This window comes from Manduca sexta, chromosome 15, assembly GCF_014839805.1.
Source record: "Manduca sexta isolate Smith_Timp_Sample1 chromosome 15, JHU_Msex_v1.0, whole genome shotgun sequence".
Taxonomy (NCBI): Eukaryota; Metazoa; Arthropoda; class Insecta; order Lepidoptera; family Sphingidae; genus Manduca; species Manduca sexta.
Genome location: NC_051129.1, coordinates 12,922,940 through 12,948,788, shown reverse-complemented (window position 1 = coordinate 12,948,788; position 25,849 = coordinate 12,922,940). Strand labels below are relative to the sequence as shown.

The 25,849-nt window shown below is 33.4% G+C and overlaps 1 protein-coding gene across 2 annotated transcripts in view; it reads left to right on the top strand.

Annotated features, from left to right (window-relative positions):
* Positions 1 to 25,849, top strand: part of LOC115452886 (adenylate cyclase type 2) — a 210,285-nt gene that overhangs the window by 52,765 nt on the left and 131,671 nt on the right. For both annotated transcript variants that reach the window (XM_037438848.1, XM_037438849.1), the window contains exons 2-3: positions 4,146 to 4,291; positions 15,449 to 15,655. In XM_037438848.1, the coding sequence (XP_037294745.1) occupies positions 4,146 to 4,291; positions 15,449 to 15,655 (353 nt within the window). The remainder of the gene's footprint in view (positions 1 to 4,145; positions 4,292 to 15,448; positions 15,656 to 25,849) is intronic.

Genomic DNA, 25,849 nt, shown 5'->3' with positions numbered 1-25,849 from the left:
TATACATAGATATAAAAATATAAAATATAAATATATATATATATAAAAAAATGAGATAATAGACCTATACATTAGCAATGTCTTCATCTAATTTGAGATAATGCTCTTTTATCTGTTTTTTGAAGATAGGCAAAGATTTTGCCCTCCTCAACGTAACTGGCAGAGCATTCCAAAGTCGAGCAGCTTGTACAGTGAAAGAGCTATCGAAGAATCTGGTGGTATGCACTGGGATTTTCAGTCTTAAATTCTCCGATGACCTCAGGGATCTAGAACGTGTATCATTAATTGTATTATGATTATCTATTTATTTTCAAAATAAATTATAAGTAAATGTAATTTCTCCTTATAGAAATAGTTATCACGATAGCCAAACAGACCAACAGTTTAAATGCACCTACATGTTAAACTTATATAATTATCAATTTAAATAATCAAGAAAGGTTATTCGTTAATTTTTGCTACGTGGTGATATTTTAAATTCAGTAAAATATAATATTTATTTTCTTCTAACTAACATTTTGTGTCTGAAATCAAAAACTTTCAGATCTACTTCAAATATTTAACCATCTAAATACTAATATGTAAATTCACATACTAATAATATACTTACGTAAAGGTAGACATTAACTGATCACAAAGTAGTTAGTTATTTCCATTATAATACACTTTTATTTGTAGTTTCTAAATAAACAAAGCGCTGGTAACTAAATATCACAGAACTATCAAAAATAAAATGAATATGACAATTTACAAACACCGCAACTTGGTAGCATAATAAATTATGACGTTTGAAGGACGTAAAAAGCGACAACTATACAAAGTCGGTTAACGTGAAGCCGAACTAGCTCTGGTTACCTTTGCCCATATCTTCCGCGCGATTTCGACAAACACTGGCATAGAAAGTCATAGAAAGTACTGCCATCTATATTAAAAACATGCTACAACATTAAGCCGCTTGACAGCGGGTTACCTTGCGCCTGTGGCGTCACAATTTCACTTTGGTAACGGAATTTCTGGGGAACTAAATACAAGGTGCGCCATCTAATGTTATTAATAAATAATCGCTATCGATTAAATTTAATAAACATCGGGCTAATGGCCGATAGATGTCATTATTAAGTTATCATTAATTAATAATTTAAGATATTATAATTATTGTTCATTGTCTGATATGTTTTAAATTTAAATTTACCTATTAAATATATTGTTTAGTATCACCGAAAACCTAAAAGGGAAGCCGGTGGGAATCGGCTTGTATGGACGCTTCGCCACTGCTGCTTACCTCTAGGTAATAGAGGCGTGATACTATGTATGTATTGTATTGCTCCATTTAATGTAATTAGACTACCTGAATTTTCCATTTTAGTTAGGTATTTGTCTACATTTATGATAAGAGTATACGAAACAAGTTGACGTTTGCGCTGCGTCTATATTGCACACGATTCTGCAATATAGACGCAGCGAGTCTTCATTAAGTTAGAAGTTTGTGTGAATGATATCGACAAGGAACTTTCAGTCCCATAAGGCCCGGACCCAAAACAAATGTTAGCAGATCACGCAATCGTTTATTCGGGCGGGGATTCAACTCACGGCCTCATGTATCATAGACGATTCGTCATCAATAATTGCGTCACAGAAGCTGACAAAATAAATAAAATAGTCTGTAGACAAAGTAAATATTATTTATAATTATAGCATTAACTATAAAGGGAGAGAAAATTATTCCAGCTTTCTTATACATAATGTTTTTAAGGTTTAAATTTAAAGTATGATGATTTCTTATGTTTGCACGAATTTTAAATAAGTATTAAAATTAAATTATTTTTGTAATTTTATTATTTTAAATTTTAATAAAAAGAATTGTAAAATGTAGGTCAATATTGTTGATTTTTCGGATTTCGAAAGGTCGGGAGTAAATTATAATATATGAAACAGAGATAAAATCAGAAAATAGTTTTATTTCAATGTTTAAATTCAAAATATTACATTGACTAACATAGCTACAACACAAATCTCGCTTTCCGGATATAAGTCGTATAATAAAACTTAACAATGAACATTCACCTATCTTCCCTTGCCGTTCGGTTAGTATTGTATTTCTTCAGTTTTCATGAACGAGTTAACATTCAGTCAAATCCAAAATATAATATCACTTGTAATATAGTTTGGATTAAGTGTATATAGTAATTTTTCAGGCAGATCTTTAAGAAGACAAGACCAGCATAGCCAGTTCAAGCTAAATATCAAATTTAAGTAGTATTTAATGCGACTTTTTAACACTGAAACTTAAAGCCAAGTTAGTAAAGCTAACGTTATCTGTTGGATAAACATCGTCGAAATTAGCTGCCTGATTTTGAACCTTATTCAAGTATATAACGTATTGGATAATAAAGGCCCAATCACAATTTTAAATAAATAAGTAGCTTCCTTTCCCGAAGTATTCGGGTTGAAGGGTAAAAAAGGATGACGTAAATTAGGGACTTTTTTCGAATTGGGGACATATCCTTTTTAGAATGTTGATTGACTGAACTTTTCTAATAAAGCGAGCATACAAGCTTGGTGGATAAGGTTTAAATAGCGAGTATTTTAATATATATTATCAAAGAATTTTGGCTGGTGTATTTTTAGGAAATCTTGGTAAGTCCCCCCTGTGACCATGGAGGCCGCAAAGTCTTCGAAATGTCGAGAGGAAACTAAAATATAAAAAATCTTGGTAAGATAGAACGGAGCTTTGTAAGTTCATCCCTTGTGGTCAACTGTAGGTGCTACCACCCGTAAATCGTTATCTTTTTAATTTTTTAGATAAACCCAAGTTCCAACATTCATTTAAGGGCCAACATAATTGTAGCTCACGTCAAAGGATACTACGTTCTTCATAATATATTAGATAGTTTTCTTTTAAAACGTACATATGGTGTAGACATTTTGTAATTAAAGGTAAAAATACAATATTAAATTATTCTTATATTTTTCTATGTCGTTTCGAATTTAGCATTCAGAAACAAATTGACATTCTAATGAAATAACTTACAAACCAACCCTGCTACGGATCCTTTCACCTGAGTTCGTAGTGACGTAAATGCAATTCGTAGCGGTTACGAACACGCTACGGAATGCTACGACGCGACGTTGCTTTTACGCCAAAGTTGAAAATCAAATAAAAGATAATGAAAAATACTTTATTGCAGTTACGATGTTGGCTTTTATTGTTTTATTGCGTCGAAAAACAGTTGGGTTTTTAAATAATTAAAATGAATATATTTCCGTAAAGTATATAATTCTTTGATGTAGTGATCTCCACGCTGGTAAAATTTTCTTCCCGCCATTACAAGTAAGGTACTCGCAAAAATAATGTAAGAAATAAAACAAAATAATGAGTACTCGTTCGCTGTAGAAATGAATTTTGCCAGGTGGTTGATGTAAGATTTCGTTATACGGTTGATACTATGAAACTTACCAGACGAATTCCTTCATCATATTATAATAATACTGTTTTATAAATATTAATGAAAATTGCAATAACATTTTCTTTAAAAAGTTTAATTCATTTGCTATTAAATTAATTTGTAACTTGCATTGTTTTACTTACAAGTATAATGAAAACTGTTTTAACAAGCTAACTTTTGACATAACTTTCCATTTCAGTTTTACAGTCCAATATTTACACGGACTTGTAAAACTTATCCCAATATTACCTTTTCAGAAGCTAGGTTCGAAATCATGATTAAACTTTTGATTTTACATCAAGATTGGCCTTGGTCTTGCTGGAAGTTCTAAATGTATTTCCGAAAGTTCTGGATTTGTATTTGTTAGCAAAAGGACAGATTTTATGTTAAACTGTCATTATTATTTACCGCCTTTAAGAAAACACGAGGCAGGAGAAAATATGTAACATTATTATGATTATATGTCCGCCTCGTATGGAATCCAAATTATAAATTAGTAATAGATAAATTGAAATTAAGTAATGAGCATTCATAACCTTTCTTTTCGTATGAAATAAATTTAGTCAAATTTAAAACCGATGTTAAAAATAAAAATTTTACGTTGTTAATAAATTACACATTATCAGATTATACATTACGATGTTTCACTACAATATTTGTCCTATCACCATATAGCATTAAGAATATCTTTATTTGCAGAGGAGGAGGGCACAGAGCTGGAGCTTGAGGCCCTGTACCGGAGGTACTGCGTGCGGTTGAAACATGCGCTGTTCGTATCAGCGTTGTGCGTCACGCTACTCTGCTGCTTCATACTGTTGTGTGTTGTGTGCATACAGCATTCACATGTGAGTATATGATATATACTTAAGATCTCCCCCGACCCTACGATCTTGTGTTTTGGCTCCATATATTTATGATGCACTAGTTACAGGCAACAATAAACAAAGATATACGAATTATTGCGCAAAAAAACAATTTTAGAGCTTATTGAAAAATTTTAATCAAAAATGATTTTTAATAAATTGTCTATCTTATATTGTTGGTTGCAAATTATTTTTATATGTACTTTAAGTGGAAATGCAAATCAACAATATTAGTGGCATTTTTTTTGTGAAATTAATAATTAAACTATGGTGTATTTTTTTTATATTATGTATTTTTTTTTATATTATGTATTTTTTTTTCTATATAATGTTTTTGCTTATAAAATACGGTTAGCGCGTTGTTTTGGTAGAAGCACCATCTTAACGTAATTATGACTAAAAAGGCTAATTGCAAAAGCTAATATAATACTATATTGCACAACATTGTAGCCACTTTAATTGATCAACTTTATGAAACTATATCTCATGTTGCAAACTGACGAGCGCAGATCAGTGCCGTGAAGAGCTTTGTAATTAAAAGTTGTTTTCCTTCTATTCATGAGCAGTCGCTGTACTTAATATCAGGCGAGTAACTGTCTCGTTTTATAAGCATTGCATCAAAACTGAATCATTATTTTGTAACATGTGAAGTACTTTTGCCAGCAATTGTTGGTTATTTCCTATTTCTATTATTTGGTTCTATATTTGTCGCGGTCGGAGAAACGAAGCACTCGTGTTCTCTGGAGGACTTACCCAATAGTTAGAATAAAATAACACGGACTGGAATTGTATTTTTCTAAACTATGTGTCAAGTAGATCATAGTAATATCAAGTATTTTAACATATAATTATAGAGATGGATAAATGAACTAATAAATGTCGTAGGTCTCTGGTCAAGAGGAACAAGTGGTGTACTTATATAACAATAAAATCACTAAACAATAAAATGAATTGTACGAGCTACATCCAAAATGTAAGCCATCCAAGTCATACAAAGCTTACAGATAAAACTCATTATTTCACAGCCTAACCAGGAAAATAGAAAACCTCGCCATAAAATAAGAAATTAATTTCTTGTACATACTAACGACGTAAAATTTATAGGGAAAAAACAAATGTGGCATCCACAAAGCAGGGTTTTAATTTTCTTGGTTAGGCTATAGCATCCCCATATGACACTGTAATAGGTATAGTGAATAGTCCAAGACGGGAGTAGTCTCCCTGTGATCTAATCATCCTTTGAGAGGTAACTCCATTAGATAGTAAATGGGAGGCCTTGTGGCCAGTAATTAATCCAGCGCGGATTGATCAGTCCGCCTTGAACTTTGGACTTCGCCTTGTAAACGTGGGTCAATTCAGGTTCAATAATTAGCTTCTTTAAGAACGGTTAGTTTTTTACAGTTACAGTCAAAGTTTTTACTTTGTCAAAATTATGGCGTTTGTTTTGTGGCAACTCTTGCGCATTTTATTTTAGTTATTATTTTTCTTTATAGAGTACATGAAAAAATTGGCTGTGAACCAGAAAATAAAATGATGTAGAATTTTCTTTTCTTTATTGAACACATGTTATGATTTACTTTTACAACTTAAGAAAAATCAACAAAATAAATGATTTATTTCGATATCGTTACACACGCGTAATTATAAAAATCAATAAAACTAATTCTTTGAAAGCTTCAAAAAACTCAAAACAGATACTTTTTGTAATGTCGTGCTTGGATTCATCTTTTATATCAATTTTTTAAATTTTACAGACGGCACTTTTCTGAAACGGAAAACTGCGGCCTTATGAAATATTCATAGAAGTTTACTTAAATAAACTAATTAAGGCCAATTATTATTAACACCGGCTTTATGCAACATCCTAGGTATCACATATATGTAGTAGTACAACGTTCAATTGAATTGAGTACAGTTGTAATAGTATATTTTATTGACAATTATAAAATAGACCAATATAGAACAATGCGATTTGTACTTTGGCCTTTATAATTTTCTCAATCTCCCGTCTAGTTTCTATAATAAAAAACGTTGAAATTATCCAAACTTCGTTTTGAAAAAAGACTCAAAAAAAATTTTCAGGAACTCTAAATAATCTATATACCTTTCGTATCACTAAGCAAGCATAGATAAATAATAATTGTGAGCGCTATGTTACTTAAAAACGTGAGTAAAAAATTACATTTTACCAACATTTACCGTTCAAACAGTGTCTTTACCTACATCACAGGGTAACAGAGTAATGTATGCATCTGCTATTGCATTAGCGGCGCTCGTGCCATGGCTAACTCAATTAGGGGTCAAGAGATTAAACCTCAGGGCTACATCCGGAAGTCTTAACGTCTACAAGCTCGACCTTTATTATCTAGCGAGGTATGCTCGGGGTTTATTATTGCGTTATTTTAGACCTAAGGGTAAAGAATTTAAGTCGGTTTTTGATATTAAAAATATGTTTCTGTTCTGATATTGGTATTTTGAATCATAAGGAAAATATTTGTATCAACGATATTTTATTTGTTACTGTCCTGATACTTATTTAAATGTGGGGTTTAAAGGCTATGTGAGAATTATAGGTGTATTTATTTATATTTATTATATAACTTTCAAGTCACATCTCTGTATTTTAGATTTTAGTACTTATGTAAATAGATATAAAAACATTTATTAAACACCTTGCTAAATAAGTACAGCATTTTCCTTTGAATACACATAAATAAACAATCACCAGCATTTTACGCTAAACTTCAATTCACTTAAGTTGAAACGATCCTTGAAATAGGGAACTATCGTAAAATAGAGTTCATTAAAAATATATCGACATATCGATTGGGTGGGCTCTTGCGTTTACCTCGAGTCAAGGTGGCTATACCAAACATCGAAACGAAGTTACGAAACTCGATAACGTATAGATAAGTTAGCAAATTATAACACGAGAGGGAAAATCCAAGAAATGTAATACGAAGATCGCAAATTTTGATAAATTCATCACAGACGGCGTCTGTCATATCTAATATTTTTATTAAATGAACTACTATCGAACTGAAATCGTAAAATCGTGTATAAAAGTTGATAACGTTTATAAATATTTGGTGGTATCTCTGATATTTTTTCTTATTATTTTTTTTTTCAAATACATGTCTTATTCAATTTTTACACACGATTTGAATCCCTACGTCTTGGTTTTATAATGATTATAATTACAATCATAAAATCAAACTATTTTTTCACAGTGACCACGAAGGCTGCAGCCTTCGAAATGTCGGGAGGAAATTGAAATATTGTAAAAACCGCGATAAAATCTGAAAAATACTTTAATTTTAATGTCTAACATTCGCGTAATCATAAAAATTCGTTATACAACTATACACTTTTCATACGTCATCAACCTTCGTTATTTCGTTTCGAATTTCAGCATAGCCATCTACGAACGTTTTGGGCCTTGAAGGCCTAAACAGATATTGAGAAATTCCCTCAGGACTTGCGAGGTTCGTGTGATGCGATTTATTTCTTATTAATGTGTTATGAAAATATTATTGGCTTTTCCTTGTATTGAATGGTTTATTTGATAGTTTGCGGGTGTTATTATAATAGATAACATGTAGTAAAACTATTAGTAGCGGTATTTAATCAATAGCTGGAATAGTGTATTTCCTACATTTTATTTAGTACATCATATTGTATGTAATAGAAAATAATACGAAAAATATTTTTTCTGTAAAATCAGAAACAATTTTTTTTGAAAAATAATGCAATTATATTTGAAACATTGTTGAGAGTAAAGGGGGGATGAGGGGTTATTTCACTTTCTCTTTCACACGCACTCAGCACTAATACTTAGCTGTCTGTACGAACTGGTGAAATAAATAACCCATTCCAAAGTTTAGGTATATACGTTGCTGTTTTACATAAAAAGATATAAGATTCAATAAACTACGAGTACGTGTCTTCGCTTATGAATTTTAGAGCATACATATTCCGTTGCACAAATAAAAGTAATAACGTTCTAATATTTTCTGTTTAAAAAGTTGTCCTGTCGATGAGTTTGAAACTTGAACCTTAATTACGAAAAACCATAAAACAAAATTGACAAATTAAAAAACCGATATTCGTAATTACAGACCAAAATACTTATGCTAACAACGATTTCCAATTGTTTCTTCATTGTTTTCTATGACCTTTGAAGTAAAAAAATGGGTTGCTTATTTTTAAGTCTGTAATTAATATTTAAAGGTCACCCAGTTACTCTGTCAGTGTAAAATAACATTAAGTAATTCTAGACGAAAATTTCACTGAAATTACGTTACAAAGAGAACCATAATGCTTGTGTAAACACTGGAAATGTCGAATTAATATTAAATGGAGCGTTTATTTACAATATTCGCCTTTATTCCTTGTTTTATTACAAACTAGTCGATACTCTAGCTCGATGATTATTTGCTGCCGGGTATTGTAGTAAGAAGGTATGCTGTTTGTCAGGACTGTTGATACACGCAAGTGCAAGAGTTTCGTGGCACTCGAGCGCAGGGATTCATTGGTCGTTCACCTGCCAAAAAAGCCGCTCGTCTGCCAAAAATAAAAGCCTATCACTTTTGTCCAAACCTTGTAAAAAAGGAACGCAATATTGTTTATTCATTTTTTCATGAAACGGCGCTGGTGGAAGTTCAAGATATGGTAAAGACGATCGTGCTGTATATAAGTCCGGCTGGGTATATACCACTGTAATGGCTATTGCTGCCGCAACAGCGGCGTGTAAGCCCTCCTGTATTCTAGTTTGAAGGACGTTGTGTGCAATGTAATTAAAGAGAAGACTTACCATTTCATTTAATTTGACGGGATACAAACACAGGTAATGGTTATTAATACAAAATACATAATATTCTTTATTACACAATGTAGGTACTTAGTATACAGATGGTTTTAAAATATAAAAAATGTTCCAATACATTCTACCAGGATCTGTACCGGTGTGCAATACTTATGTACAATAGTATAGGCTTTTCGATTTATGCCTAAAAATCTTGATTTATAGATAGTCTGTTACACTAGTGCCAAGAAGTTTATTATGAAATCCAGAAAACCGCATTAATTCTTTAGCACGGTGATAAAAAACAAATACATGCTGTATTCACATATGAATTCAAAATTCCTATCAGATTTGTATGCATTCAAAAAACCTTTTCATGAAACCCGCCCAAAAACAACACTCTGTATACACAAAGTTGGAAGTTTGAGTTATCACTGCACAAACGCCTCGTCGACAGCCTTCAAACGAATAGTGGCTGACTGTAAAAGACATGCGAATATGGGAGCGGGCTTTATTGAGAGCGTCAAACGTGCACATGTCGATCGTTTCGAATGGTGTTACTGTATAGAGATGTTTTTGAACTATTCAGAACCACGATGCATAACGTAAGGAATACATGGTGCTCTATTTTGAGATTTAATTAGTTCATATACATGAATTCTTTTTGCAAATACACTTGGAGGATATGATTTTATTATTTAATGATACTGCGGGAAATACATGGATCTAAAACGTAGAGGCCTCGTTAAGATACATTACTAATGACACTTATTGTTATTGAAGTACTATTTTAGTAAGTATAAGAGACGTGATAATATATTGTTTTCTTTTCTAGGTGGACTTCTGGTTGAACCTTGACGGCACGAATAAGAAGCATTTATAATGTGTAATATTATCAATTAGGTGGCTTCTACAAAATATTAATAAAACATACCACAATAATAATAAACAGTGCTTTGTCTGTATATCTTCATTCAGCTAAGTAATAATGGACCATCAAATAATTCGCGAGGGAACTAGAATGCTCGGAATGCGTTTGACAAATTCCTATTTAAGCATTTGCTCTAATTAGTTATTACATTAATAGAATACGTGTATTACGTAGATAATATAGCTCCATAATACAATATTACTATTAGTCTAATTGTATATATTTTTAATTCAGCTCATACAAAGTTTTTACCTCAAATCTTAAAAAATCTGCTGGTATTCTGTGATTTTTTAACAACACCCAGATTTAGTAATATTTATGTAATATGCCACACTATTAAATTATTTGTCTAAGGGAAATTTTTTCCATCGTCAGGTAAAATTTATCAATCCAATAAATTATAACCTGAGTGAATATACAAGTGCGACGAATTGACAACTTCATACAAACAACTGTCATTTATCGTAAATCGTTTGTGTACGTTTTACTGCGAATAAATTATCTGATGATTGAAAAATCAGCCCTAAATAAAGAAATTAGCGTGATTTGGGAATTACCACTGTTTCACGGTCTCTATCTTCTTCTATACTTATAATAAATCTGTAGAGAGGTCAATTCTGTACATGAAATATATTTCCAAAATAACTATCAGGGGGTGATTAGGGATCGATACTGATGCCAAAAATGCAATTAGTAAAATTTTTGTCTGTCTGTCTGTCTGTCTGTCTGTCTGTCTGTCTGTATAAACGTTATAGAAACAAAAACTACTCGACGGATTTAACGAAACTTGGTACAATTATTTTTCATACTCCTGTGCTGGTTATAGTATACTTTTCATCACGCTACAATTAATAGGAGCAGAGCAGTGAAGGGAAATGTTGGGAAAACGGGAGAAGTTACTCCATTTTTTAAGCTTCCGCCGCGTGTGCAACCTTCATGGTTAAAACTACACAGAAATCATGTATGACAGAAATGTTCGCCTTAAAATTATATAAAAAATATCCCACGACAGCATATATTTATCTTTTATGGTTGACTCACAATAACACGTGTAGCTCCCGATAGCATAGCAGTTCGAAGCTTTCTGGGCAAGCCTGGGCCCGTGCCCCGGGCGGCGAATTTAGAGGGCGGGAAATTCAAACTTGGCAGACGAATACACATCTCATCATTAACGCAACTTTGACTACTGCGACATCTATACTCTATATACTATTATATAAAGCTGAAGAGTTTGTTTGTTTGTTTGTTTGTTTGAACGCTCTAATCTCAGGAACTACTGGTTCAAACTGAAAAATTCTTTTTGTGTTGGATAGCCCTTTGTTTGTGGAGTGCTCTAGGCTATATATCATCACGCTACACCCAATAGGAGCGGAGCAGAAATGGCTAATCTCAGGAACTACCGGTTCGAACTGAAAAAATATTTTTGTGTTGCATAGCCCTTTGTTCGTGGCGTGCTATAAGTTATATATCATCAGGCTATACCCAATAGGAGCGGTTCAGTAATGGCTAATCTTAGGAACTATCGGTTCGAACTGAAAAAATATTTTTATGTTGGATAGCCCTTTGTTCCTGGAGTGGTATAGGCTATATATCATCACGCTATGACCAATAGGAGCAGAGCAGTAACAGTTTCAACATGTTGCAAAAACGGGGAAAATATATTATTTTTGAGAGCTTCTGTTGCGTGTGCTGCGTAAACGGTTAAAGTTATGCAACAATGATGTATGACGGGATTGTTCCTCTTAAAAAGTTATACAAAAATTTATTATAAAACAAAGTCCCCCGCTGAATTTGTCTGCCTAAACGTGTTAAACTCAAAAACTACCCAACGTATTAGGATAAAATTTGGTATGGAGACAGTTTGAGACCCTGGGAAGAACACAGGCTTCCGGGAAAATATATAGCGTGACTTTTATAACGGAAAACTTTAGCCTGAAAAACTTTATAACGCGGGCGGAGCCGCGGGCAAAAGCTAGACCAGTATATAACACACATAAATTATTTCCCGCGGAGCGCGAAATGATGATGATGATGATGACAAAAGTAAAAATATAGGTGGTTAGGGGCGGCATTATCCAGATTTTGCCCCGCCTTAAAAAAATTCAAGATCCGGGGCTGCTCTCAGTCATCCCTAATTAAAAAAGTTAACATTATTAAATATTCCATAAAAAAGAATCATAGAAATCGGTATAGAAACACCAAAGTTATACATGAAATATGCTAATAATAAGCCATCACGCGTGAATACTGAATCATGCTATATACATCCTTCGATTTCACCAGGATCCCATGATCAGACCCTTACCGGACAATCGGACCACCTATATACCACCATACATTAAAAAAAACATCCCGACAAATTGAGCACCTCCTCCATTTTTGAAGTCCGAAATCCACGCGGGCGAAGCTGCGGGCGGAAGCTAGTGGTGAATAAGATAAGCTCCATAAGCTCTTTTAATATTGTTTTTTCTAAGTAAATCCGAAAGGATCTATGATTTATTTTTGGTTTTGTAGGTATCTATGAACAATACAATTATATGATATTTGGTGAAATAATCGCTCTTCTTCTATGTCATAAAACACCTCCCATCAAATTCCATCTAATTGTCAATCTCAATAAAGTTACTCAACAGTGATTACCTCCACTGTATATTGTACAATGCTGGATTAAACCGATTATATCCGGATAAGGCCGGTTATTAGCGGTTATCGTATTGGTGGGAAGTTGATGTGACGTGTGTTATGACATTTCAGAGTATTGTACACTGAATGAATGAATGATAAATGAATGATTAACGTATGCAGTCTGGTTAGACATAGAAAAGCGTAATGATTTTTGCATAAACGTGATTTTTTTCTTATTATGTTAAAGATATTTTCTTTTATTTGGGTTCTTTGATCCTATGAGAATGAATGAATCCATGCCGATTACGTCTATGGCGACCGTTTATTTTTAGGAATAGTTATTGATGAGTCTTCACATGGAGAATAAAAGTGCATTAAATATATTCATAAATAATTACTTGGCTTCAATTATATCATAAAGAAGAACTTGAAGGGACGTGTAATAAAATCCATTACTATAAATGATTTCTAAACGAATATGAATTAATTTGAAATGTAGCCATGTATATTCATATTGCAGTTGTTACTGTAATTAAAATATCCATTTAATTAAATGCGAAAGCTCATAACCGTGAAGCGACATTCAAAGTTCAATATAACCGACATAACATTCTGATATTGAAGTGAAACTGCTGTTATTATGAGATCTAACTTCTCACGCGTAATTAAGTGTTATGCCGTTCCTTGAGTCTGGCGACGTATAGCTTTAGGGGGCATGTGGTCCATGATTGGATCCGATACTTGATTTTTCTAACACGATTTTTTCTTCAAAAATTGTTGACTTAAGTAAGTAGTGATTAAAACATTTTTTTTCTGCATCATGCTTGAAAAGGAATTGTTGTGCTTACTGCACATTAATAATATATAATAATATCAGCCCAGTATTATATACTTGCCCACTGTTCAGCACGAGCCTCCTCTACTATTGAGAGGGATTAGGCCTTAGTCCACCACGCTGGCCTATTGCGGATTGGTAGACTTCACACACCCTCGAAATTCCTATAGAGAACTTCTCAGATGTGCAGGTTTCCTCACGATGTTTTCCTTCACCTTTAAAGCGAACGATAAATTCACAAAGAATACACACATGATTTTAGAAAATTCAGAGGTGTGTGCCCTTGGGATTTGAACCTGCGGACATTCGTCTTGGTAGTCCGTTCCACACCCAACTAGGCTATCGCCGCTTGACTTTACCCTGGGATAATGACAGATAGGAGAAAAGGAAGAAGTTACGCAATGAATATGAAGGTTTGAGCGGCGGTGGAAGCCATGTCTCATGTCGTTCAGTTGTATGCGAGTATAAAAACTATTTTATCAGTCTATCAACAGGACCTTGAAATTCCTATCTTTATTGCCGTCCCTGAAATTACGGCTAACGACGTATTGATTGGTTTCGCCTAATTACTCCAGTGTTATGGAACCACCTAAAGATAGTTGCGTCACAAAATACTTTTACTGTTCAATGATTTTTAACAAAGGCTCCGTGATTTAAACTGTTGTCTCAAATGCCGTAAATATCTTTAGTTAAATTAAATTCTTAAGAAATTACAATTTGCAAATTCTAATATGAATAAGGTCAAAATCGATAATGCGGAGATATAGAATGTAATAGATTGTGGAATTTATATTGGGCAGTCGGAAAATCTATCAAGAGATGCCATACTAAAGTATTATTTAAGAGTAAAAGGTATGTTAGTATACTATATGAAATGTCTCTTACGAAGGTCTGACTGGGCAGCATACCATCGCAATGACTTTTAGGCGTCCAGCAGTGGGGTAGTTAGGTACCCAAGGCTGTAAAAAAAACAAAAGGGCCCAGTGTCACTTTTCACAAAGTGCCAATAAAAAAGATCACTGGTCAGGGTCTGGAGACCCTCTGACGTCGACAGTCTCGGTGCACTTCACTGCTTAGGCCTACAGTAACTACGCGCCTGCCGTCAAGCGTTGCGCGAGGGTTGTTATTGTCCAGTATGTACGTATTATGAGACTTAACGAATGACTCTGAGGGGTGAGGAGTGCAGTGTCAATCAGTGCTTCATAAATCTAAGTTCTAGGTGGTTTTATTATGAGTTGTGGCGCTTTTGGCAGATTTGTTCGCTTATTGCTCGTGTCCTTATTCGGTCTTCTCATGATTTCGACGCTTACATTTATTGAAACTACGCATGAGCAAACGAAAGGTGTTAAGAAATTGGAAGCAGTCACTGTAAAATTCTTCAAAGGATCAAAGCAGCTACTAGACCGTAATAATTTGCCAATCACTCGGAATGATATGTCCTGATGAATTAGATGATAATATTTTAATAAGGTGCCTTTTATCCCAAATAATAGCATTGAATCTGGCCTAAATTTTAATCCAACGTTTGGATAGCGACCACCGTAGACAAGGTGCTATAACCCGCCATAGTGACCCACGTAAGCGTGTGGCGTTCCGGGATCAGCCGGCATAATTGCATCGACTCTCGAGGAGTAATCATCTCTCGTCAATCGACATTTTATTGGACCCCACTCCACTTACCATCAGGGACAGTGGAGTCGCTTTGCCGTGTCTTTATAAAAAAAAATATAGTCCAATATGATATGATAAAGAAGTAGTGAAAGTAAGTAAGTAGTAATTATTACGGTTTCACTGCTTAATTACTAAATGAATTTTGATTAAATACGGACTAAATTGGAATCCCAAAAAAGGACAAAGACTACTTTTTAAGGCATAAATCGAACTCACGCTGTCAAAACCGTGAATAATTTATTGCTCTAAAATTCATGATCTTTTTTGTTGCAGGAATTAACTACGCAAGTGAAGTCGATAGCATCTCTGTCAGTGATAACGTTTGTGTTATCAATAGTGCTATGTCTGGCGCTATTCCCGGCGGCGGCGGAGTGGGAAGCCCTGGCTCTAGCAGGGTCCATGCTGGTCACCATCAGTCTAGGAGCTGGCACTCTGATGGCAACGCACCACGCGCCCCTGCCGCTGTTTGCACTTATATTGGTAAGTTTTAGTTGAGTTGAATTTATGTTGTGCAAATGCTAAAAATGACCGCTTCTACCAGGTGAGACTAAGGCCTAATCCCTCTCTGTAGAAGAGGAGGCCCGTGCCCAGCAGTGGGACAGTATACAATACAGGGCTCGTACATATTAGTACCAGATGAGTCTAGATATCTTTGGGAGAGACCTATGCTCAGCAATGTTTTGAAGCTGGTGATTACGAAGTGATAAAATTGCACTGTAGCTGTAACTTGGTTCAACTCCATAAAATTCAATTAATCGATTTATAATATTGCCTTAAAAATCTTGAATTATCGAGAGCTTTTAAAAAGGTCTCATTACTAATCTAGTCTAATAATCGAAAATTCGAAGACGTGGTCGAAATTAGCCTTGTTAATGATTATAATATTAATTAATTCGGTTACGTTGTAGTAACTATGTTAACTTGTGGCGTCTCGTACGGCGGCTTGTATTTGCCAATCTCCATTACTTTCCAAAGGCGCCGCGCAGACTTAAATGTTTCAAACACAACCAAGATTCGTGAATATTATTTGTCACCAGGAGAATTATCTCCTGTTATAAAAGGCATCTAAATATTCCCTTATTGAAAACACTATTTAATAATTCAACAAAGAGAACTTTGAAAATACATGCCAAAGTTAAACTTGTTAGTTGTCAAGAAAATATACTTCGAGTGAAGTTTACGAAGTTTGTGTGGATCGGAACAAATTGCATTGAATGCATATAATAGAAGACTAACTTCGGTATAGAAGATGAAAGGCGACAATTTGTTAAAATGAATGTGTAGTCTGCCACAAAACTAGCTAAACTTATTTAGAATTTAAAATTATCTACACATGTTAAGTTTAATTGAAACATTTTCATATATTTATACTCAGGAGACTGAAACTTTTAAACATTTGCCACATTCTTGGAAAATCTGATAATATCGTATAGTATAATAAAAATTACACACACACACACACACGCGCGCCTTTCATCCTCAAAGGGGTAGACAGAGGGGCAAGTGCTGCACCAACTTCTCGCCGTGAGTAATCAGTCTCATTATGTGATAAGGGGTGAGCCTATCGCTGTATATATGCCATATAGATTATAATATATTTAGTTTATATTCAGCTTCCTTAATGAATACCGTACATATTGTCAAGAATGGAGGTTAAAGCCTACCTCGGCCGCTTGCCAATCAGTTAAGCCCAAGAGCGTGCCGCGCTAATCCTTCCGACTTAAGACTCCATTCAAGACTATTGTCGTTCAACAGATTATACTCAGAGATTCTGACTTAAGTCTTTATTACAAATCTTTTAATATAAAACAATAAGATTTCCTCTAGTGAGAGGGTACTTAGGCATTTCTTATTTAGCGATGTAGTGGGTGTTGTTGGGGCTCTGCTCGCGAGTACCTTGGGAATAACAACACTACTATGCACACTTCATGGTAAAAAAGTCTATATATTAATATGGGTCGTAGTTTATTTGTGGGCCAAAATTCCGCTGCATTTCTGTTTGTATTGCAATTCTTTCGATAATTTCTGTTATGTGTAAATATCGGACAAACTTTAGGGATTGTTTCACAACATGTAAATGCTACTTATCACATAACTGTGTAAGCCGATCAAATACAAAAGTCTTACCCTAATCTACACTCCCAAATAGATGATAATAAAATGAGTACTATCTACATAAGATGTAGATATAACTGTGAATTAAAATTTACTTGAAACCTATGAAACGGGCCCTTATTGTTTTAAAATAATTATAGATGTAAATATAATTTACTACGCACAAATACGTCAAAACTTTAACAAAATATATTTATTATTAAAGTTCAATTTATTCAGATACAAGATCCAAAAAAAGCTTATGTAAGCGAAAATAAAGCTCGAGTTTATATTAGTATCACGCGTACATTTCATACCGTTATAGATACTATTTAGAGCCACAACGAGTTAAAAGGGTTGACCCGGACAGTTTCATGAACCCCTTTGGACAATGACAACATAAAGCTTCGAAAATAGACCTCTATATATGGCTGAGTGCCGACGCACATCAAGGTGGTGCGATATCGCAGCGATAAATAAGCTATTGGAGATGAGAGACGGCGCATGTCGGCGGAAGTTAGAACTAAACTTTCTGTTACTATATATAAAATCATTCTACGTGCTATGATGTTTTTTTTTAGACGTTAACATTTTTACGAACCCTTTAACGCAGCGATGATAAGTTGTCTTTGATATTTGCCATTGATATTTAATCTCCGCATCGGGACAAATCTTTAGGTATATAATTTACAATAATGTTCTGAGCCTGGGTGTTGATCAAATATTCTCTTTCTTCTTAATACCCTAGTCTTCTATCTTTTTCCGTGCAGCTATCTTTGTGCAACAGGATATCCCGGAGCCGTCTATTATACACCGAAGAAGGCCACCGCAGGTTTTCGTCAGTATGCCAGTGTGGGTATATTGTGTTAGGGTCTCGGCTTAATGTTAGATCAGACGATGCTATATTCCAGAATGTAGATATTAGGTCTACATAATCTACAGAACAGTTCCAACCATCCATCCAGTTTTCCCCTCGATAAAAAAAAATCTTGTACCTTTATAATATATGGGTAGATATATTTTAAAGAGTTGCGACATCGCCTGGTTTGATGTGTGTTAGCCGTTTATGTTTTGAACAAACATTATTCTACCTTCAATTCTTGGAAGGTAATAACTACCAACTGGTGAATATGTGTTTTGATAATTCATCTTTTTATAGCAGCGTATAAATATGTACCTATTGTGAATGAAAAGCGTGAAAAGGATTTTTGACAGTAGATAGCTAACAAGACCTTCAATAGATCGTATAATCTATGGGTTTTTATTGTTGCTTACCTAATGTGAAGTAGTTTACTTCATATTTCCTAGATAATTAACACCATTCGTTATTAATCTAAGCATATTTAGTTTTTTTAAGTCAAAAATTAGTATTTATGCCATTGGGTTGTGGACTGCGACGTGTCAGATGATGCTTGCATTCTTTGATTTATACCCGCTAAAATTAAATCGCGCGGACATTAATAACGTGGCAGGAATATACCTGTAAATATTAACCTGACTAAAATTGCAAGAATCCCTCTCAGTCGAAGGTAAAGGCCTCCTCCAGAGATAACCATCGTCCTCTATCGTTTGCTATTTGCATCGAAACATGTTACAACATCTAAATTCTAACATAATAATAATGAATTCCTGTGATGTTAATATTCTGGTAAATTTGTAATTGTAATTAATGTTTTCAATTGTAAGTTTTTTAGCAAGAAATTTTTATTATTAATAATCTGACCTGTCGCAAACAAAAAAAAACTTGAAGATTCTTCTGTCATCAATGGCTTTTAGTATGAACAACAAATATGCCAAATCTGAAAATCCCCTTCCAACCCATATCCTAAATATGTTGATAGTGAACATGTTACACTATCTGGCATGAAAGTATGAAAACATATTTCGGATATTCCAAGCCGGTATCGCGCCACGTGGGCCGTAACCGTATTAGGCTAGAGGTTGACAGTATTCCCTCGTAAACAAGACAGTTTGGGGCATGATCAGAGTTTTTATGCGCCTGCTAGATTGCGGATATAGCTAGTTTTAGATACATTTCATTTGAAAATGAACGCGGATTTGCCCCATTGTTTCCGCTACAGTCATTGCTGTGTATGCTATAGACACGAACGTCCATGAAGAATATAAGTTTTTCAACTTTTAAAATCGAGATATCTCGCGAACGGTGATTCGTACGAAAAAAAAGAACAATTGTTGTAGAAAATTGTATGATCTACAAATTTAACGCACCTATTTTTACGATGAGATCCCTGGTTTAGAGAAAAATGGGAAAAACCGGACTTTTTTTACCTTTGACCTTGAATAAATTTTTATGCACACATAGGATCGACGGGGACTTTTGACATTTTATTGGTGAAGACATATTTAACGTCTATACCAATTTTCAGCTCTATGCGATTTTCTCCTAACTTAAATGTTAATTGGACTGGACTATTATTATACTGTCATAGTTTTTACAAAGACTGAAAGTAAGATAGGTTACTTCATATGAACGAAATAATAATGTTTATTTATGAGATAAATTTATATTATAGGCACTTAGAGTAAACATAATTTGTTTAAGTGGTACTTAAATCTTCCATATTTAATAAAGCATCCAACAGATAAAAGTTTATCTTACGAAATAATACGTATCTATGCGTCCTCTTGACTCAAAAATATATTATAATAATAAAATATGTAACATTGTATACAACAATTTATATCTACATAATAAAATATAATAAAGGTTCCATTTGGCACTGTAAAGTCCACTCCACCTAATGATAAGTGGATTGGCGTGATCATCTTCCGCATTAATAGATGAGAAATGATTATTCCTCACCGGTGGATACAATTATGCTGGCCTGATCCGGATGTACAAAAGTTTGTCCACGCTGTTTTACACCTTGTGTACGGTGGTCACTATTCTGGCGGATATAAATATCCTACCAGAGTATTATGGCAAGGCTTTTCAATTCAAGTCCGGTTGAACAGGTAAAAAAATGATTTCAACTTCGAAAGGAGTTTTGTTTGTCAACCCATACAGGTGCGTGACTTTAACTTTTAATCATATGTATTCCCAGATTGATTATTATGTATTCAAATATAAAATTTTATTCGGAGAATTTGTAACGTGTGCATAAAATATATTTCTCATTGCTAAAGCAAGCAAGCGCGCTCTATCGGACTGGAAATTCCCGTCCTTACGGAATTCTCTTTGTTCGACGGTAATGCACATGCGTTAATGCATATGTATTTGTTTATTAGTACAGCTTAGATGATAAAAGTATAGTCCACTTAAAGGTTGACTGGTAGAAAATGCCTTCAGCATTATGTCCGCCTTTATACTCTTTGTATATAAGGTGTAAAAAAATAAATAAATATCATCATTATATAATTATTTAATTATTAGGGTTCCTCAAAAGGTAACCTTGCAAGTTCACTTTGTTGGCCGACTGTACGTCTCTCACGACCCTTTTCTAATGAATGCGTTGTCATGTCAAGTTGATATTTATAACAAATAATCGGATTTACGGTATCTTTCAGAAAAAATAAAATTTGTAACTCACGTGATCAGAACGTAGAATGACAAAAATATTATTTTCTATAAATTCGCATATTTTGTGATTTCACAAGGAATCAAAACATATAGAGCACTTCTCATTGACATAGAATTCCAAAAATTGGCAGAAGGCTTACAGCACCTGAAAAATGAAAAATTTAAAACAGGTAATATGTACATATCGACGCTGGAAAGCAAACACGTAGTAAGTGACATGTGCGGTTTTTTTTTTTAATACATCATTGGAATTAGAAAATTAAAACACGTCGAATGGTTTTTTCCAAGTAATTGTACGACTAATAATAACAAAAATAGGATTTTTAAAATTTACCTATTTTTTCCTTTTTTTATCCCATAAAACGCTGTAAGTAACAAAAAAACTGTTATTATTTTTTGTTATGTTACTTACGACAATTCATTTTCTATAAAAACATTAAACCTATAATTTACATCATCAGTAATTCCATATCCAGTGCAGGTTACTACATGTTTGTTGCTCGTTAATTTTGATTATTTGAGTTTACACCATTTAGTGGGCATTTAGTGGGCATATTTTTTAAATAGTAGTGTTTACTACGTTTTGCACGGCATTTAGTTTTTATGGTCGAGACCTTTACACTATTTACAGGGATCCAATTTAACAAATAAGTTAGGTTTACAATAGTACTAATGATTGTAGGCTTAACACATTGCGGATTTACATCTTATGATCAGCGCCGCCGTAGACATTCCTTTGATACTTACGCCATGTCTTAGTGCGGGTTGTGTAGCCGAAGTGTACGGACGATTTGTAGTGAAAATTTATATACCGAAAAATAGTAAGCGAGAAAATGAAATCGAGTATAGGTGAAGTAAGTACAATGTTATTATCTTAGAACTTTTATTGCTTGTGGATTTTTTCCTACGTAAGCATTATAATTGTTACCGTAATTATTTAGAATATATTTATCACAACAGTTATTCTTTCCAAAATATTGACTGATAATCTCGCTAAAATATACAAAAGTACTCTTTAAGATGGCAGCATAGTGAATAAAGTGGCGGGAGAACTTTTGAGATGGTTTTGAATATGAAAAAAATAGCGAACAAATCTAAGTTAAGTACTCTTGAAGAAAAAGTGTATAATTATAGATCAATATAGAAAATTAGTTTTACAGAAAAAAAAAATGTATACTAATAAAATGAGGATCATACTGCGGAGGAACAGCTTTTTACTTCCACGTCATCAACTTAAAATAACAATTGAGAAACCCTATAATTAATTATTTAGCTGCAACTGCCCAGTTCATGAAACAAAACTCGCCAAAATCATAACAAATTAATCATAGATGACATAAACATTGTTAAAATACATATGATGCTTTACCACAAAAAATCAGGTCTATTCAAAGTATCTCCTGACGGATTTGGTTCAATAGAATCAAATAAAATTGAATGTAATAGTCCTTATTGGGCGACACTTGAATCATATGAAGTAGAAGTAATTGTTGAACGTAACTTTGGAGCTGAGGTTGGAAATGCTAAAGAAAAAGCAGTAGTAACCACTATTTTTTATAAAATGTAAACTTATTTTTGGAATCTAAATGAGAAATAACGCAGCAGGCAAATATTAAAAAGTTATTTAAAGAAAGAGAAAATATGGAAGTTGGTTATAACCAATTGGTTTATTATTTTCTCTAAACGTATACGTTTAGAAAAATAAAAAACGTAAATCAAACCGAATTTCCCATGTTTTTAGACACTAACGATGATATAAGATATGCCTCTGTCTCAGACTTTAGTAAATCGCAAGAGGAGAAGCCTAAAATGTTTTTAATCGACGATAAAAAAAAAAACTAAATTTTGATAAATCTTACCTAGATTTTGTTAATAATATTCAACTAAATGAAACTTTTCCTTCGGATGATTCAAGTCTTGGATTGAATAGAAAAGAAGCAACTACTTTTTCAAGTGATTCTGAACAAAACAGTTCAAATAAAAATAATGTTGTAATGAATTGTCTTATGATAAGAATATAATTATTAGACTAAACAATTAAATTCTGTAAAGTTTGATTATTAAATGTTAAAGATTTTCTTGTTTTAGATAAGATAAATAGATAAATAACAATAAGAGACTGAATAAGAAACAGAACAAGAATAAAAAGACTAAAAAAGTTCAGCATTCAATTCAGTCATTGGAGAAATCCAAATCGAAGACTGAAATTATAAAAGAAAATAGTGAAAAGAAAAAGAGAGGAGAATCGTATATTAACAGAAAGAGTCGAAGGTGGTGTGGTAACAACTGCGGACATGTTTCAAGAGAACGACTTGTTAATATTTTTAACCATTTTTGGGGTTTCGGCAGCTACTAAAGAAGAATAGATTGAATAGCTCAATGTGCTAATAGAATGTCAGTCTAACGACGAAGTAATAATGTTACCCCAAATAGAAGTCAAACATGAATTTTACATAAATGAAGGCGAAGATAGATGTAAAGCATGCCTGATTGCCACGATAGAAATTATACAAAGATTTATGGTTTATACTCTATATACGATGATCGACGGTTTCGGATGAGAAAATGGATGACGAAGGGCTGGAGGTTACAACAAAACATCTGAGGATGTAATTAAAAAAGCAACAAATGTACTCGGTCTGCCCCTTTTGCCATCGCATTACTGCCGCAGAGATTTTGAGAGACAAAATTTCAAGACCAATGCAAAAGTTAAAGATTACTAACCTGACACCGAGATTAAGGACAATTATTAAATTGAAGATTGAACTGATTATGAGTTTTTTTTTAATCTATTTCTAGCATAGAAGGTATTGAGTATTTTTCATTCATTAAATGGTTTTATGAGGTTCCTAAAGCGAGACTTAGTTTTTTTAAATATATAAATGAGCAAAATGATAATTTTGGAAAGTAATATACTTCAGTGTACATTTGTAAGTTTTTTTTTCACCAATAAAAACCAACTGAATTGTTTTGTCGATGTCAAGTAGTCGAACTGTGGCCCAAATGTAAAAACAAAATACAAAACGAGAACATTTTGTTAAAAAGTACATTTTCATTGTATTAATAAACATTTCAAAAGTAGACTAACCAATTTTTTTGTCTCTTACAGCAGTTTATTTAGCAATCCCAGTTTAATAGACTTACGCTTAAAGTCATTCACTTTTTCAGAATGCGAAAAGTAATGCTATTTACTGCATACTAAATGCTAAATATTCACAGATTTTAATTATTATGACGTTTTTCTAAGTAATGTTGCTTAAAGCAACTTTGGTTACGACATGTATGCTCTCCCTAAAAAAGTGTGATTTGCATCGTTCCATATATTTACTCTTTTCATTTACTACGTTTTAATGGATTGAAAAAATATTTTCAAATGTCGTAACCCGCAAAATATTTTTTTAAACAACCTTTAGGATAATGGCGTTTAATACAACTTATTCAGCACAAAAATATAAATATAGTGTCCAAAAACGGTAACTCTAGGTCTATAAAAACGCAAGTTATAATATTTTTTTTAAACATTAATAGTTTTTCTGCTCTGGTGAACAATTTTAGTTTTGCGGGTTACTACGTGTTTGCTTTCCAGCGTCGATATGTTAATGACAATAAAAGCGAATTAATCATTACAAACTTATTCTTTGCGGATTGTGTAATAACCGTGTCTAGGGATCAAACAGCAAAGTTAAGTTTATCTTTTAGATAGAGAAAAAATGTTAGATGCTCTATTAATGTAAATCTATCTATGAGTTTGTTCGCAACTCTCGGTGTGCAAGACCAACACGCACTTGTTTAGTTTTATTTATTTCTTTTGGACTTAAACCTATGGTACAGGAAGGGATAGAATTAATCCTTCACTCTAGTGTAATTCGGGTGGGATTTATTATAAATTTTTACTCCAGTTAAGGACTTTCATGCGGGCAAAGCCGTCAGTAATAGCCATTACTATATACAAGAGAATATTTCCTGCGAGGTATTTTCTGCAAAAGTAGCTCTCACCTATCATTAGGGTTGTACAATATTTTCCTCTCCCTTATTCGACACTTGCCAAACTCTCCAGACACGGCATTAAGCTGTCAGCCCTAATTCTTAACCCGATCCGACGCCGGATATAGTGTGACCTTCAATGGAAGTTTTTACGTGGGGAAATGAAGAGTTTCCGGTAATTAATGTGACGTAGTTCCGGTGAATGGGCCGTTAGCTGTTTTTATCTATTTATAGTTTATCGGGGTGATATTGCGATCGTAGGCGGTCGCACACGTGCGGAAATATCCGCTATACCTATTGATACATTTTGATGGATCATCTTTTGGGATCATGTACACCAACATTTTAATAATATTAAAAATGCGAATATTTGAGAAAATATTCTAAAGTTCGGATGCTGGAAGTAAACGCAGAAACGGCTGAACAATAATTATAATAGCTTAACTTATTAATTAATGACTACTTAATAATGACATTTATCGGCCATTATCCCGTTGTTTGTTAATTTAATTGATATCGATTACTTATTTTAAATAACGTTAGATGGTGTACCTTGTATTTAGTTCTCCAGAAATTCCGTTACCAAAATGAAATTGTGACGCCACAGGCGCAAGGTAACCTGCTGTCAAGCGGCTTAATGTTGTAGTATAGATGGCAGCTTTTTTTATGATTTTCTATGCCGTGGTTCGTCAGAATCGTGCGGAAGATATAGGCAAAGGGAACTCGAGACTTTTCGGCTTCACGTTAACCGACTATGCATTGTTTATGTCGATCAAACGTCCTTTTGATAGTTCTCTTATATTTAGTTGACCAGCGCTTTTTTTAATTAGAAACTACAAATAAATGTATATTATAATGGAAATGACTATCTGTGATAAGTTTGATGCTTACCTTTACGTAAGTAGGTATATTATTAGTCTGTGATTTCATATATTAGTATTTAGATGGTTAAATATGTGAAGTAGATCTGATAAGTTTTTGATTTTAGACATAAAATGTTTGTTAGCAGAAAATAAATATTATATTTTACTGAATTTAAATAGCACGACGATACA